The sequence below is a fragment of the Microcebus murinus genome, chromosome 20 (assembly GCF_040939455.1).
Source record: "Microcebus murinus isolate Inina chromosome 20, M.murinus_Inina_mat1.0, whole genome shotgun sequence".
Taxonomy (NCBI): domain Eukaryota; kingdom Metazoa; phylum Chordata; class Mammalia; order Primates; family Cheirogaleidae; genus Microcebus; species Microcebus murinus.
The window spans coordinates 31,186,578-31,201,343 of NC_134123.1; the positions used below are offsets into that span (position 1 = coordinate 31,186,578).

The 14,766-nt window shown below is 40.1% G+C and overlaps 1 protein-coding gene across 1 annotated transcript in view; it reads left to right on the forward strand.

The window, feature by feature from the left end:
* The window catches only part of CDH13 (cadherin 13), a 958,432-nt gene that overhangs the window by 321,930 nt on the left and 621,736 nt on the right, over positions 1 to 14,766 (forward strand). The window contains exon 3 of the mRNA XM_012743295.2: positions 13,136 to 13,344. Within this exon, the coding sequence (XP_012598749.2) occupies positions 13,136 to 13,344 (209 nt within the window). The remainder of the gene's footprint in view (positions 1 to 13,135; positions 13,345 to 14,766) is intronic.

Genomic DNA, 14,766 nt, shown 5'->3' on the forward strand with positions numbered 1-14,766 from the left:
AATTCAGTTATCAATAGAATAACCAAATATATACCCTTGAAGTTCCTTAGTTATTTTCAAAACTGTTTCTTTAAAAAGAGAAATAAAAAGTCATTCCTTTCTGCCTGATGTCTTCCCAGTGTATGTAAAATAGTATTTCTAGTGATAGTATCTGAAAATCAACATAATCCAAAGGTCCTCACTTTGTAATGTTTGCAGTAAGATTCCAGCATCTTAGCATTTAAGTGTTTTCAGATTACATCCATTTAAACATCTGTGATTCATTATTGTAAATATCACAGTTGTGTGGGACCATATGCTTCAGCTTGCAGTGTGTGTGTGTGTGTGTGTGTGTGTGTGTGTGTCTGCGGGTGTATAAAACAGAAGCAATAAATCTCAGGAAGCTGAGACCATAGGTATGTGCACAAAGAACATTTCTAGACACATGGGGCCTTCTATAATCACAGTAATATACTTGAGATTCCCATATAAGAATCCTTCAATTGCGAAAGTTGCCACTTTTGATGGAAAGCTATGATTTACATCGGGCTCATGTGCTTCCCATGATAATTCAGGTAGGGTGGAAAGAAGCACAAAAGCCTTCTGCTGCATTGGCTTTTACTTCTTAAGGGGATGTGGGAGGGCTATTGTTGTCGAGTGAAGAAATCACAGAAAAATGAGATAGCTTTAACAAGTGACAAGACACTCTTGGCAGGCGTCCTCCTCCATTCCCAGGAGACTGAAGCTAGAGATGATGCCATATGGCATAAGGGATGCAATGAAAATCTCTTGGTGACTGGCGGATGAATAGGCATGACCTACAGGGCTGATCATTTTCTTGCTTACATCGGAAAACCCACATATGCATATCAGAATCAATTGTGCTTCCTGTATTATAGGCCAAATTGTCGTATTTTAATTTCCTGGTAAGGTCTTGTCAACTAGACAGAACCAATTTGTAATCACAGCTGATGAACATCTCACCCACTGCAATTAGGGAGGAGGTGAATGAATTAATTGGTTACAATCAAAAGGAGTCCACTAATATTTTTCGATTGCCGACTCTGTGCCAGGACTTGCACTGAGTCGAGCCAGGGATGTGGAGATGAAGCTGTGGGAAGCTCTAACCCTCAAGGAGCTCCCAAGAGACCAAAGGTAGGTCAGGAGAAAGTTTTCAGGGCGTAGAAGCTGGCCCTCTGTTGCAGTTTGAGTGGCATCCCTGCTGTTTATCATGGAGCCACCGACTTTATCCAAACCTTGGGTTTACCCTCTAGGGAGGATACACATTGTTGCCTTAGCTGGTGTGCTTCAGCCCCCAAACACCACTAGAGGCGTTTATAGGCCCTGTTCTGGAATCCAGGTAGCACAAGGCCATCTCTGCAAAGAAGCATTCTAGGTATCCACAAGGAATGAAGGGTGGGGTGTTCACAATGCCTGTGGATTTTCCATGCAAAGATGCTTTCCCACACACTTGCTACCGATCATCTATGACTTTTGTAAATACCACACCTGACATTCTGAAGACCATGGATCAAACTTCTGTGCTGCTATATTTCTCCCCCATGATGTTTTGTTTAATATGACCTGGGAACTGGGAATAGTAGGTATTGGTCTACAGGAAATCCAAATCTCAATAGTTCTTTGGCAAAAGTTATAGACAGATCAATGATAGCAAACTTTACACTTATCTTTTCTTCCAGCATTTAAAGAAATCATAGTAGTGAAACCTCTTGACTATGTTGAGATGTTCTGGGGCTGCATAGAGATCTATCTGGGTCCCATTCATTCATTTTCCTTGCCTTTCTTCAGAACTTATGTGTTTCCTAAGCTTTGACCCACAGCTTCCACTGTCCTCTGTGTTTCCCCTGATGGATTGAATCACTTACTTCAAGATTCAACTCAACTCCATTTTTGACACCTCTCAGCTCTAGACACAGACTCCCTGTTATGTGCTCTTAGGCTGTAGAGTAACTTCCAACATTTACTCTGAATTCTGCCATCCTGGTAGACTCCACCCTTTTCCCCTAAGAACTGGAACAGGATTCTATAATCGATGTAAAAAGCCAAGTTCCAGCTTTATTATTTACATAATAGATGTGTGATCTTACTAAGTTGTTTTTTTTTTTTTTTAATCTCTCCGTGCCTTGGGTCTCCTCATCTATAAAATAGTACTTTCATGTGACTGTTGGAGAATTAAAGGAAATAGAGTTTATCAACTGTTTATCCCACTGTCTGGCATACGGAAAACTCTCCATTAAAAGGTAACTATTATAGAAGATAGATGTCAAACATGAAAACCCAGCACCGTTGCAGCTTTGTAGAGTGACATGTAGGGAAATGATTTGGGTAATTCCCAATGCGTGTTCATATGAACCAACACACTTTCGGGCCTCAGCCATTCACACCAGCTGAACTAGCGTAGAGCTGGGGTGAATGGTGTCTTGCTAGCATCCTCAGCTTGGTCATAAACCAAAGCTTAATGTTCTACAAATTTTTGATACACAGGCAATTTGTCCATTTTTGTGGATCAAGTGGGTTGGGAAACAAACCCAGCAAAGATCAGTTTCCCAAATTTTATGTGAAAAACTGTCCTGTTTTTCATTCAATAGTTCTGGGATTTTTTCTTTTTTAAGTATAGTAATTAGAGGACACAGAGTGGTACCTGGAGAAAGCTTGGTCTTTGAAGTATGGTGAACCTGAGTTCTGTCACTAACCTTTGTACCATGGGTAAATCAGTCGGTCCTAGCCTTTTTCATTTCCCCTTCTGTGGAATGGTGGAAATACCATATTATAAGGATTGGGGAGACTTACTGAATATCGATTATGTTCCTTCTTTTGTTAAAAGCTTGATGGTTAGTCCCTCCTCTCCCAGAACCCACTCTCCTCTTCCAGGTTTGAATGTCTACAGATCATTAAGCAGTTTACTGAGTACTGCTTTAGATCATAGATTATAAGCTCTTTAGGGGATGACACTGTGTATTCTACATATTCACTGTCGCACTATATACAGCTATTTCTATATAAATACACATCCCCTGAAGACTTGTTTTGCAAGATGTTTTTCTGTTTGTTTGCTCATCTTGGACATTTTCATTGATTTCCAAATGTTGGGTTATTATCATTGCTGCATTCTTACCCACCTTCATCTCCAAGTCTTCCTCATTCCTTCTAAAACTCAGTAGCTTCCACAGGGCCTAGAAGGAATAGATTATTGTCCTGCTTAGAGTTTTAGGGAAAGGATTAAATCAAAATAGATCTTTAGATCCATGGAGCTCAGTTTAGCTAAATTGATAGTGATCATGATTACAATTAGATCTTCAAACTCTCATAGCTAATTTATAAATTCACCCATGTGATTTATATATTTTTACTATTTAGTTTGTGGATTAGTATTAATATTCACCCCCAAAATTATAATTTCCCTTCAAATATTTTGGTAATGTGTTGCTGAATTCTTAAATATGATTTTATTATATATATTTTTGTTATATTTAAGGCCAAAATATTTTCTGGAAGAACACATTTAATTTTATAATAAAATGTAGAAAAATTAGATAGACATTTGCTTTCTGAGCACTTGTTAAAGAGCTTAGCTCTTCAGTAGAGTGAGATAATTTGTTGGTGATCCCTCTTTTTAGGAGCTTCTGGTAATGATGAGCTTGCTCATTGATTGACTTCCTCATGTTGCTAGAAAGAATTATACTGAACTATGATCTGTTTGTTTGTAATTTTTATCATATGGTGCTTGTTTGGCTTTTTGAGCCAATGGCAAAATGGAACACCAAACTTTCAACATGACAGCCAGGGCCACCAAGGTAGATAATGTACCTTGTTCATCTTTATGTTGGCATTTATCCCTTACTGCCTACTGTCGTGCACATTATAAGTGAACCAATGATATTTTAATAGGTTAATAGATGAATATGTTGAGCTTTAGAATAATAGAATTTTCTAATCATAAGACACATTATCCAATGCTAGAATCTCTTCCACAATATTCCTGCTGAACATTCATATATGTTCCACTTGAAAGTATCCAGTGACAAGCAAATTATTTCATCTAGAAAGAACTAGATCTTCCAAATGGTAACCTAAATTTTTTCCCAGTACACTCATGCATTGCTTAATGACGGGAATATGCTCTGAGAATGTGTCATCGGGCAATTCCATCATTGTGTGAACATTGTACAGTGTACTTACACAAACCTATTGGAATAGCCTACTACACACCTACGCTATATGGTATAGTCTATTGCTCCTGGGATACAAACCTGTACAGCATATTATTGTGCATAAAGCTGTACACAGTTGTAAAACAATGTAAATATTTGAATATCTAAATATAGAAAAGGTATGGTAAAAATACAGTATAAAACAGTAGAAATGCTATACCTGTATAGGACACTTACCGTAAGTGGAGTACAGGACTGGAAGTTGCTCTGGGTGAGTCAGTGAGTGAGTGGTGAGTGAATGTGAAGACCTAGCACACTACTGTAGGCTTTATAAACACTGTATACTTCGGCTACAGTACATGTATTAAAAAGAAATTTTCTTTCCTCAATAATAAATTGATCTTAGCTTACTGTAACTGTTTTACTCTACTATTTTTTTTAACTTTTTGACACTATCATATTAACACTTAGCTTAAAAGCACGTACAGCTGTATAAAATATTTTCTTTATATCTCTATTTTGTAAGATTTTTGTGTTTTCAAATTTTTTTATTTTTCTTTTTACATCTTGAAATTCTTTGTTAAATACTAAGACACAAGTGCACACATTCACCTGGGCCTGCACAGGGTCAGGATCATCAACATCACTGTGTTCCGCCTTCACATCTTGTCCCACCGGAAGGTCTTCAGGGACAGTAACACACGTGGAGCTGTCATCTCCTATGATAACAGTGCCTGCTTCTGGAATACCTTCTGAAGGACCTGCCTCAGGATGTTTTACAGTTAACTTAAAAAAAAATAAGTATAAGGAGTGTACTCTAAAATAACAATAAAAAGTATAGTATAGCAAATACATAAGCCAGTAGCATAGTTGTTTATTATCATTACAAGTATTATGTGCTGTATGTTAGTGTGCTAGACTTTTATACGACTGGCGACGCAGTAGGTTTGTTTACAGCAGCATCACCACAAACTGTGAGCAATGTGTTGTGCGCCAACATAACTACAGCTACAGTGTCACTAGGAAATACGAATTTTTCAACTCCATTATAATCTTATGGGACCGCCATAATGATGGTCTGTCCTTGACAAAACATCATTATGCAGCACATGACCAGATTCGGACAAATGTGAGGTCATGCAAATATTAATATTTGCATTGCACTGGCTGGTAGCCCCACACCTACACAATTATAGGATCCCAACCTACCCTCCTCTTTGGGCTTTTATTCTAGTTAATTCTGGAAGACTTCAGGGAATCTCTCACAAGAAGCCACACATTCTTTTTCCATGTCCTCTCCTTCTGGCCTTTTTATTAACATTCCTCAGAAACTTGTATAGGAAGTGCTTCTTCAACTGTCTTCTGTGGGAACAGCCCAGAATCCCCAAAGCCATGGACCCCTCTAGGTGCCAACAGACCCTACGGCTATTTTAGTCTTCTCTATACCAGAACCAAGCCAAGCCATATTTCACTCAGAAATGGGGCCAGGCTGCTGCTCACCATAGCAATTTATTATTAGGAATCAAAGTAACAGTTCTTGAGAATACCTGAGTGCCTGTGGTTTGTGAGTGTTTGAGCTCATGTATACAACTTTCTGTTTCCCTGAACTGTGGATCCCTGAGGATGAAGTAAGGAAACAAGACTGTGCTCTTCTCTCCATCGTCTTTCTGGTTCTGTGTTTCTTTATAGGTTCTCATACAGACATAATCCTCTATCTAGGGCCATTCCTTCCCAGGTAGGTCTGCTCATGCAGTAGAGAGGCACTTGGGAAATCACAAGACTGCCAGGGCGTCAAACACAATCTGGCCCTGAATCCCAATTTAGTCTCAGCATGGACACTTTGCTGCATGTCTCCAGGCTACTTCAACTGCAAGGACAAATACCCTTAAAAGATACAGTGGTACAAACCTCTCCTCCCATTCACTTACCCTGGAGATGTTCATAGGGAGGGAGACATGCATGCACATAATTACTATTAATAGACACATCAAAAACTAAGAGCTTTTTAAGAGATGTGTCCAAAGTAATATGAAAACACTAAGAAGGGATTTCTACAAATCTGAGACTTGGTGATTCTCCAACTTGCTGAATCTGTGATTTCTGTTTCGCTGAACGGGTGACTTTCAAATCAACTTACTTGAATCTTCACACGAGTTGGTGCTATCATTCTTAGTTTTGTTTGAGGAGTTTCAAATTTGCTTAGCTGCCAAGTTGCAGATCTGCTATTTATTCATTCAACAAACAGGGTTGAGTATGTACTGTGTCAGGCACTATGCTATATATAAAGTAATTCCAATTTGAAATACAAATTTATAGTGATTATAACCACCATGAGACAGACAATGCAAAGTGTTCCATCAGAAAACAACTTGCCATGTTTTAAAGGATCCATAGCAAAAGAAAAGTGTAAGACTCTGAAAGAAAAGAATAGATTCAGAACTAACAGCTCAGTTTTTAGTCATAGGCAGGAAAAATTCCCTGAAAGCAGATATGGGCTCTTTTTCCAAGAGGAAGCCCTTAAGGGTTACATGGTAAAAATAAATTTCTGCTGAAGATCACTTGACTGTATCATTTATTATGATATCTTTAGCTGACATGATAGAATTGAAACTCTATCTTTTCAAAGTTGGAATTGATGTCTGGAATGGTATTAAGACTGTTTTATGTGTATTCTGTACCTATCAAATCTACAAAGCCTTTGGAGAAAAAAATCCACTCCTGGGTTAATCAGTCAAGGTTAGGAACCCTCCCAGAACCTTACAGAAGCTCTGGATGTCCATGCTAATTCTAGAGCACAGAAATTCAATGCATTCGGGAATCAGAAGAATAGAATGAATCAAGGCTTGTGGATGTGCTTAATGTATCACCCATTGGTCTGATCCAATGTGGGCTGGACTGAACCTATGTTACTAAAAACTTGATTGACTATAATGTTTGAGAAATGAGAGTGTTTAGGAAAACCAAAGGAAATGCTTTTTGTTTCTCTCATTTGAGCAGGTCAGAGAGCCTCTGGACTAAGCCCTGTGGGTTTTTACAAAGGGATTTGGTGCCTCTGGATGCCAGTGGGATCCTGGTGTATATGAAAAGCAATTAAGTGATGGTCTATATCCTGAGGAGAGTCCATCTGATATTTCAGAATTAAATACTACTGAAGTTGTCGGCAAGGCATTGCTTCCCATGCCCCAGCAAAGACTTTGCATATCAACTAATATGCAGGCCCTTCATGATGATGGAATGATTGACTTCTATTTTTCTAACTAGACAAGGAGTGCTAGGATAGCTGGTTCACTCTAGTCTGAGACAGAACAATCTATATCACACTGTGTGGGGGCAGTGCCTAGTCTCTGAGGTGTGCTGGAAATGGCAAGTATAGGTACTACTGAGAACAGATGAAGATTTTAGAAAATTTGCAAGCCAACTGAAGGCACATTGGTACTTTGAAACACACATTGTGTAGAGTACTTATACTATAGAAATTGGTAAATGCTGCATATCAGGAATTTTTCTATTACCAGCACACCAGTCAAACGATGTCATTCTCCTCTGTGTGTGGACATGGAGATCCTGGAAGTGGATCCATACTTATTTGTATGTGGGAGGGCTGCAACTCCCCTCATGACTATAGTTCTACTGATTCACACATATATACAAGTAGAGTCTGGCCACCAGTTTTGAAAAGGCTCTACAACTTATGTGCAGACTGATTTGCAAATCTCTACAAATGTATATAACCTTTAGAACCATTTGCCTATCTAGTATGCGAGTGTATGAATCACACATTGACCCAACTACAGAATAGAATAGCACAGAGAAGAATAGCACAAAATCCATATACTAGTTCATACCTATCTCTATAAGCAGGACTGTTCTATATTTTGCAGATAAATTTAAATCCATTTGCATTCTCATTTTTCTTGGGATCATAACATAGCTTAATTTGTGCTCTCATCCATTTCTAGATGGTAAGAAATCTATGCCTTTTGGATTTTCATCCCTAAGAACCACATTCAAAAGAAAGAAATAGAAAAGCATAAAATCGAGGTCAGGAAGATTAAGCCCCTTAATTCACATGTCAAACTTCCCATTTCAATTGTGGTTTTGTCTCCCAGCTAAAGTTTGTCTTTTGTGACATTTGCATTAAGCCCAGAGGACATTTTGAGTGGAAACATGCTGAAAGCATAATTGAAACTCTGAGTGGTGCCTTTGTCTAATTTGCATTTTCCCCCAGGTGGGGAGTTTTCATTTCCCCCCTCTTCTCCTGGGGTGTTCAATGATTATCTCAAAGAATGATGTTATGCAATTGACTCCAATAAATCCCCATGTGCAGTATATTATATGTATAATTTTTTTCTGTCCAGAAGCTATTTTAAATGCCACTATGATAAACAATGTAGGGAAGTCTTTGTAGGTTCAGAATAGTACAGTTCATTTTCCCCCTCAGGTAGAGATTTTGAATATTTGTTCACAAGTTGCAGTGTTTATTAGAATCTTTCCTTTCAATTATCCACATGGTGTCATTTCAAGCTACTTTGGAGGTTGTCTCTATAGAAACAAACTTTTTAAAAATAAATATAAACTATTCAATTTAATCCTTAAATATGTTCTTTGAACTTCGTGCCTTGAAATGCACATTGTCTTGATCTCTGTTTAAAAGTTTGGGAATCACTGAAGTTGGTGGTATCAAGAAAGTTAATAATATGAGACGATGATGCAAGGCTGATGTATGTTTCACCCTTTCATAAGAAATTTATGAGAGATTATAACTAGTGATAAAGCAGAGTCTGTTGTCTTCTAGAGAAAGAAGAACAAATAGAATGTGGTTAGTTTTTTTCTTTTTTGAGTAACTATTCTTTATATATGTCAGACCTGTCATTTAGGTATTGCCAAAGGCACTACCATATAAGGGGTCTAGCTTTGTGCCTTGTCTAGGATTTGTGTGTTTATCGAGCCTTCATTAATTATATTAGATGTTTTATTTCATCGCAGATATTTGGATATCAGAGAGAGTCCCTTAGATTATAAACCTGAGTAGGATGGAGCCAGGCATGAATTTGTCTAAACAAGGGGTGGGGTCAGTGTTTCCAGAGGGTGCAATACACATCACTGTGAGGGTTTTAATGGATATAGGACAAACTTTTTGTTTTTTTAATTTGGCTCTTTAGAGTTATTTTAATACATGTTAGAAAAAATATACCTGTTATATTCAACAAGTATTATAAAGATTAACTTTAAGTAATTTTATAATTAAAAAAAACCAGTTAATGAAAGATATTAAATAATAGATTTGGTATGAGGGTATGGTGAAATTATGGGGCTAGAAGCTGAAAAACTGAAGGAAGGAACACATCACTCTGGCAGACTGGCATAGCACTCAGGAGTATGGGTTCTATCATTGGACAGCCTGAGTTTGGATTTTACCTGGGTACACATACCAGCAGTGTGGCCTCAGATAAATCATTTGACCTCACTAAGCCTTGGTTTCCAGAGAGAACAGAAGTATTTCCCTCATACTTATGATGTCAAGGTGATAATATGAGTATTCATTGCAATCATTGAATATTTATTTCATTGAATATTTATATTCATTGAATATAAATCTCACCGTGTAGTGGCATTATTTTAGGAAAATTCATACCTTAGATTTGTATGAAGTCATCTTTACAAACAATCCGTTTGGAGGATATTCAACAAATCTTCGTCGAGTCCACTATGGGCAGGGCACTGTAATTTCACTCTTTGAATGTCGTTTTTCCTTCACAATTTGCTCAAGTGAGGTAGATAGGCCTCACCAAGAAAAGTGAGGGGTTTAAAAGATGGGCAAGGCTGGATCAGAATCTTCAGCCTCATCCCTTTAGCACTAGCACACGCCTATGGTAAGCATCTCCATGGCAACAGCATGGAGCCTGCAGGGTACCTGACTAGAAATGGAAGAACATAGAAACAGGTAGAAAACCAACAGAAAGAGGCAAGCTGTGTAGGGAAAGGAAAAGGTAGCTTCCTTAGTGCCCAGAATTATGGGAATAACAGTGAAAATTCTCATTCATGGAGCACCAAGCTCTGCCCTAAGTGCGTTATGTGTATAGGTATGTATTTTCTTCTTTACACATGCCATAAGGATTATAGTACCCATGAGGGAGATATTATTGTTAACCCACTTTACAGATGAAGACATTTAGGAATAAAAAACATAGGTGGTTTGCCCAAGGTCACAGGGTTCCTACACATGAGCCAACATTAGAAATGGGCTTAAAAAGTAACCATAAAAACTTCCCTTTCTTAAGGCCATGGGAATAGCAATTCCTAGAATGCTAGGTGCCTGGCCTCCTCTCTGTTCCAAGAATGACTGGGAAATGTGGGAACCTGGCATCTCAACAAGCAATTTATTATCTAAGGCCCTGGTTCTTGTCTCTGTATGAGATTCATTTGAGGAGCTGTTAAGAGATAGTAGTGCACAGACTCCAACTCAGCCCAATTATATCATAATCTCCGGAGGCCGTAGAGGCAGATTTTAGTATTCTTTTTAATGCTCCCCTGGTGATTTCATAGATAGCTAGCCTTGAGAAAGAACTGTGGTCTAAATCTTCTGCTCCCAGGTTGGTAAGTGGTATCAAAAACAAAGTTTAAACTTATGAATTTTTTCTTTCTGAGATTTTCCATTTAATATATTTGAATCTCGGTTGACTGTGGTTAACTGAAACCGCTGAAGGCAAAACCATGGATAAGGGGGACTACTGCATTCGGGTTTTTTCAGGATTTCAGGAAGGCTGTATTCTCCATGGGGTGTCGTCTTTATTGAGAATGTGTACCGGTGACAGGCAAATGCACCAGGGTTCAAATCCTGGCCCATCATTTACAACCTTTGCCCTCTCCAAGCCTCAGTTTCTTTACCTAGAAACTGGGGACAGAAGGGATCAAAACAGAACTCCCATTTGTTGTCATTGTAAGATTAAATAAGACAATGTGTATAAAATGCTTAGCACGGAGCCTTGCATGTGGAAAGTGCTTAATTTGCATTAGCCACAATTATTATCAGCTAATATGATTATTTTTTCATTATCAGCTAATATGATTATTATCACTACAAGCATTATTGTCCCAGAGTAGAAAGGTCAGCTTAGTTCATCAGATATTTATATAGTTTTGACAGTGTCCTAGGACATACATAGATGCTGTCATTAAACGATACATACAAGAAAGTTCCTAGTAGCAATATTTTAAGAGCCCCAAACTGGAAATAGGCCAAGTGCCATTGACAAGTAGGATGGATATAATAAATAAACTCAGTGTAGCCACATAATGGATTACTATGTAGTGATTAGAATGAATATAGTGGTTCAGATACTCTATAGTGATTAGCAATTACTATGTAATGATTAGGGAAAACTACCAGGACTTGCAGCCATACAGTGAATCTTACAACATGTAATGTTACTGGAAGAAGCCAAACATGAAAGAACACATGCTGCGTGATCCATTTATATGAAAGCAAATGCTGGTGAAAAACATATGTGGTATTAGAAGTAAGGTAGTGTAGCCTCTGAGGAGGAGGGAGGAATTTTACTCAGTAAGGGAGGGGTCTGGTAATATTTTGTGTTGTGGTGTGCATGCTGGGCACTTGGGTGTGTCCACTTTGTGAAAGGTCATTGAGTTATACATTCTGATTCCTGCACTTTTCTGTATCTATGTTAGGCTTCAACTAAAGGTTTACTAAACAAACAAGGCTATTCAGCAGACAGCTAAAAGCAAGTAGTACAATTCCATGCTGACCCACAAGAGGCCTCAAAGTCTACCGCAGAAGGCAGACAGACAAACACATGCACAGACGATGGGGTGTCATTCCAGCCATAATAAAATTGTGCCCCAGGTGCAGAAGCACTGGAGAGGGGGACATGATTGGCCGTCATAGCCACTGCGTATGTCAGTGCCCCACACTCTGCGTGGTTCACCCAAGGGGCTGGATTTCCCCTGTCCCTTCCCACACGTGACTAAGCAAGCTATCAATGGTAGGAGCTTGGCTCACATCTGTCCACTCCCCACATCACCACTGCCAGCGCTTTTGTCTCAGCGAGGCATCTTTGGGACAACGCTGAACTGGTTGTAACTGGTTTTCTTGGCCTCTCTCTTTGCCATTCTTTAAACCATTCTCCATAACCCAGATCTACTAAATTATGTTATTTGGATCAGATCCTCTGGATTTTTAAAAAGCTCTCCATGTGATCCTGGTGTACCCCAACCTTGGGAAGCACTGCCCTCCACTGGCCCCACAGCACACACCTGATCGTCACCCTCTGCCCACTAAAAATAGTCCAAAGCCACCAGGAAGCACCCACATGTACTGGCTGTATCTCCAAAAGATATTTCTAGCTTCATTTCTAGCCTTTCCTTCTGCATCCCCAGATAACACCACCCCATTTCAAATTTGCCTCTGATTCCAAGCACATCAAACTAGTTCTCTTTCCCTGCATCTGTTTTGTTATTTAAGCCCCTCACTTTCTGCCTTTGAATTACTTAGACTGTCCTCCACCCTCTTAAGGGGCTTCTCCTGATCCTCTTTAAGACCCAGCTCAAATATTGTCTCTGTGCAGCTGTGCTCAGTGCTCCTGAGCACTCTGTGGTTCTGCCCCAGCACCTCGTACATACCAGGATCAGACCACTTCCCTCGGATGTCACTCTGCTATCTCTGACTGTCCCCTCCACCCGCTGACTCAAGGGCAGGACCCTGTCCTGCTCATGTTTGCATCCTCAGTGCACAGCACCTGCCTAGAACATGTGAGTGATCAAGGAGGGGTCTTAATGGAGTGAAATCCATCAGCACAATCAAAGTCGCTTGGGTACAAGAGGCTTGCTGTGGGATTAAGGACAACATTTATAGACTCAGGGTTGGGGGGTGGCGAGGTGATCCTCCACATTGAACAGGTCAGAGACGTCTCAAGGTCTAAGCTGTCCAACATACTCACGCTACTTCTCTTGTTTTGTTTTCCCAGTGACCTTCAGCGACTGTAAGGGGAATAACAAGCTACGCTATGAGGTCTCAAACCCATACTTCAAGGTGAACAGTGATGGTGGCTTAGTTGCCCTGAGAAACATAACCGCAGTGGGCAGGACTCTGTTCATCCATGCGCGGACTCCCCATGCAGAAGACATGGCAGAGCTCGTGATTGTCGGGGGCAAAGACATCCAGGGCTCCTTGCAGGTAACACGGCTGCTTAAAATAAGTTGGGTCCAAGGAGGAACATTAGGTTCCATCTGTCTTATGTGGAAAATGAGTTTTAAGGTATTATATTGACTAAGATTCTTTTTGTTATTATTGTTGTTTGGAATGACAAAATTCAACTCAAAAAAAAGTTGGGGAGGGATGATAGGTGTTTCCTGACTCATGTAATTAATACATTTCAGGGATAGTTCTGCCTTTAGGCATGGCTCTGTCCTGGCACCCAAGTGATGACATCGCTTTGATCCCTGTACATCTTGCGGTTCTGTTTTCCATTTGTTGGCTTCACTCTGAGATCGTCACATCACTCCCTAATCTGAAGTTGTCCTAAAGAGTAGCTCTTTCTGATAATGCCAACAAAAACTTGAAATTGAATCCCATGGGCTCTCCTTGGGCCATGTGCCTGTCCCTGAACTGAACATCATTGTGTCCATTGGGTTGTGAGGCTCTGATTGGCCAAGGCTGGGTCACATGCCTTTTCTTAAAGACAGGCAAAATCAGCCCCACCCACCTAAAACCATATGGACTGAAAATGAAAGAAGGGTAGTTGCTCAGAGTAAATTAAAGTGCTGTCTTTAGAGGAAAGGGGATGGATGTTGGGCAGGCGAGAGCCACAGTGGCCCACTGGCGTCACACGGCAGGACAGCCATGGCGCACGGTGCAGCTCCTGTGCCAGGCCCCAGGTGCATTTCTCTCCAGATGCACAGGCATTCTGTCCCCACACGTGTACACACATTTTATGAGTGTCACAAACTGCTATTCAGGCTTCCTGATTGTGTCATTCAAAGACTTTTTGCTACAGCTGACTCACATACTCTTTCATCAGGAGTTCAGAGACTGTGTCTTCTTGAGTAAAGGAAGGTAGGATATGCAGCCAGGACTCCAGCAAAATAATGACAGTAATAATGGTGTGCCTCAGCTCTCTGTGCTTTGTATTTCTCCTACCTGCTGGCCTGGTCTTCCTCAATTTTTCAAAGCCCATGATTCTCATTGCCTTTCTCCGTCTGCTGCACTCCCCGTAGCCCTGCCTGATCTGCTCATTTTGTGCAGTGGTGGAGTGAGTGTGGGTTTCACAGCTGAAAAGCAGAGACAGTAGGACTGGCAATGTGAGTGCTGCCTCCTGCCAGTGCTGTCCGCGTGATCTTGAGAACATCGTATCGCTTCTTTATCTGCAGACTAGAAGGGTTAAATAGTTTTGGGTGGCAGATATGTGGCCTGAGTGCTACCCTACTCTGTCACCATGCTCATGGTGGATATTGCTAATCACCTTGGGTTTGGCTTGAGTATCTTCCCCAATGCAGTGCTTCTGTAACCTACTATCAATTGATTATTTTGAGATATTTCTAGGGATAGAATTTATTTGCCATTCCAGGACTGGACAACCTCCATAATTCCCCTTTGTAT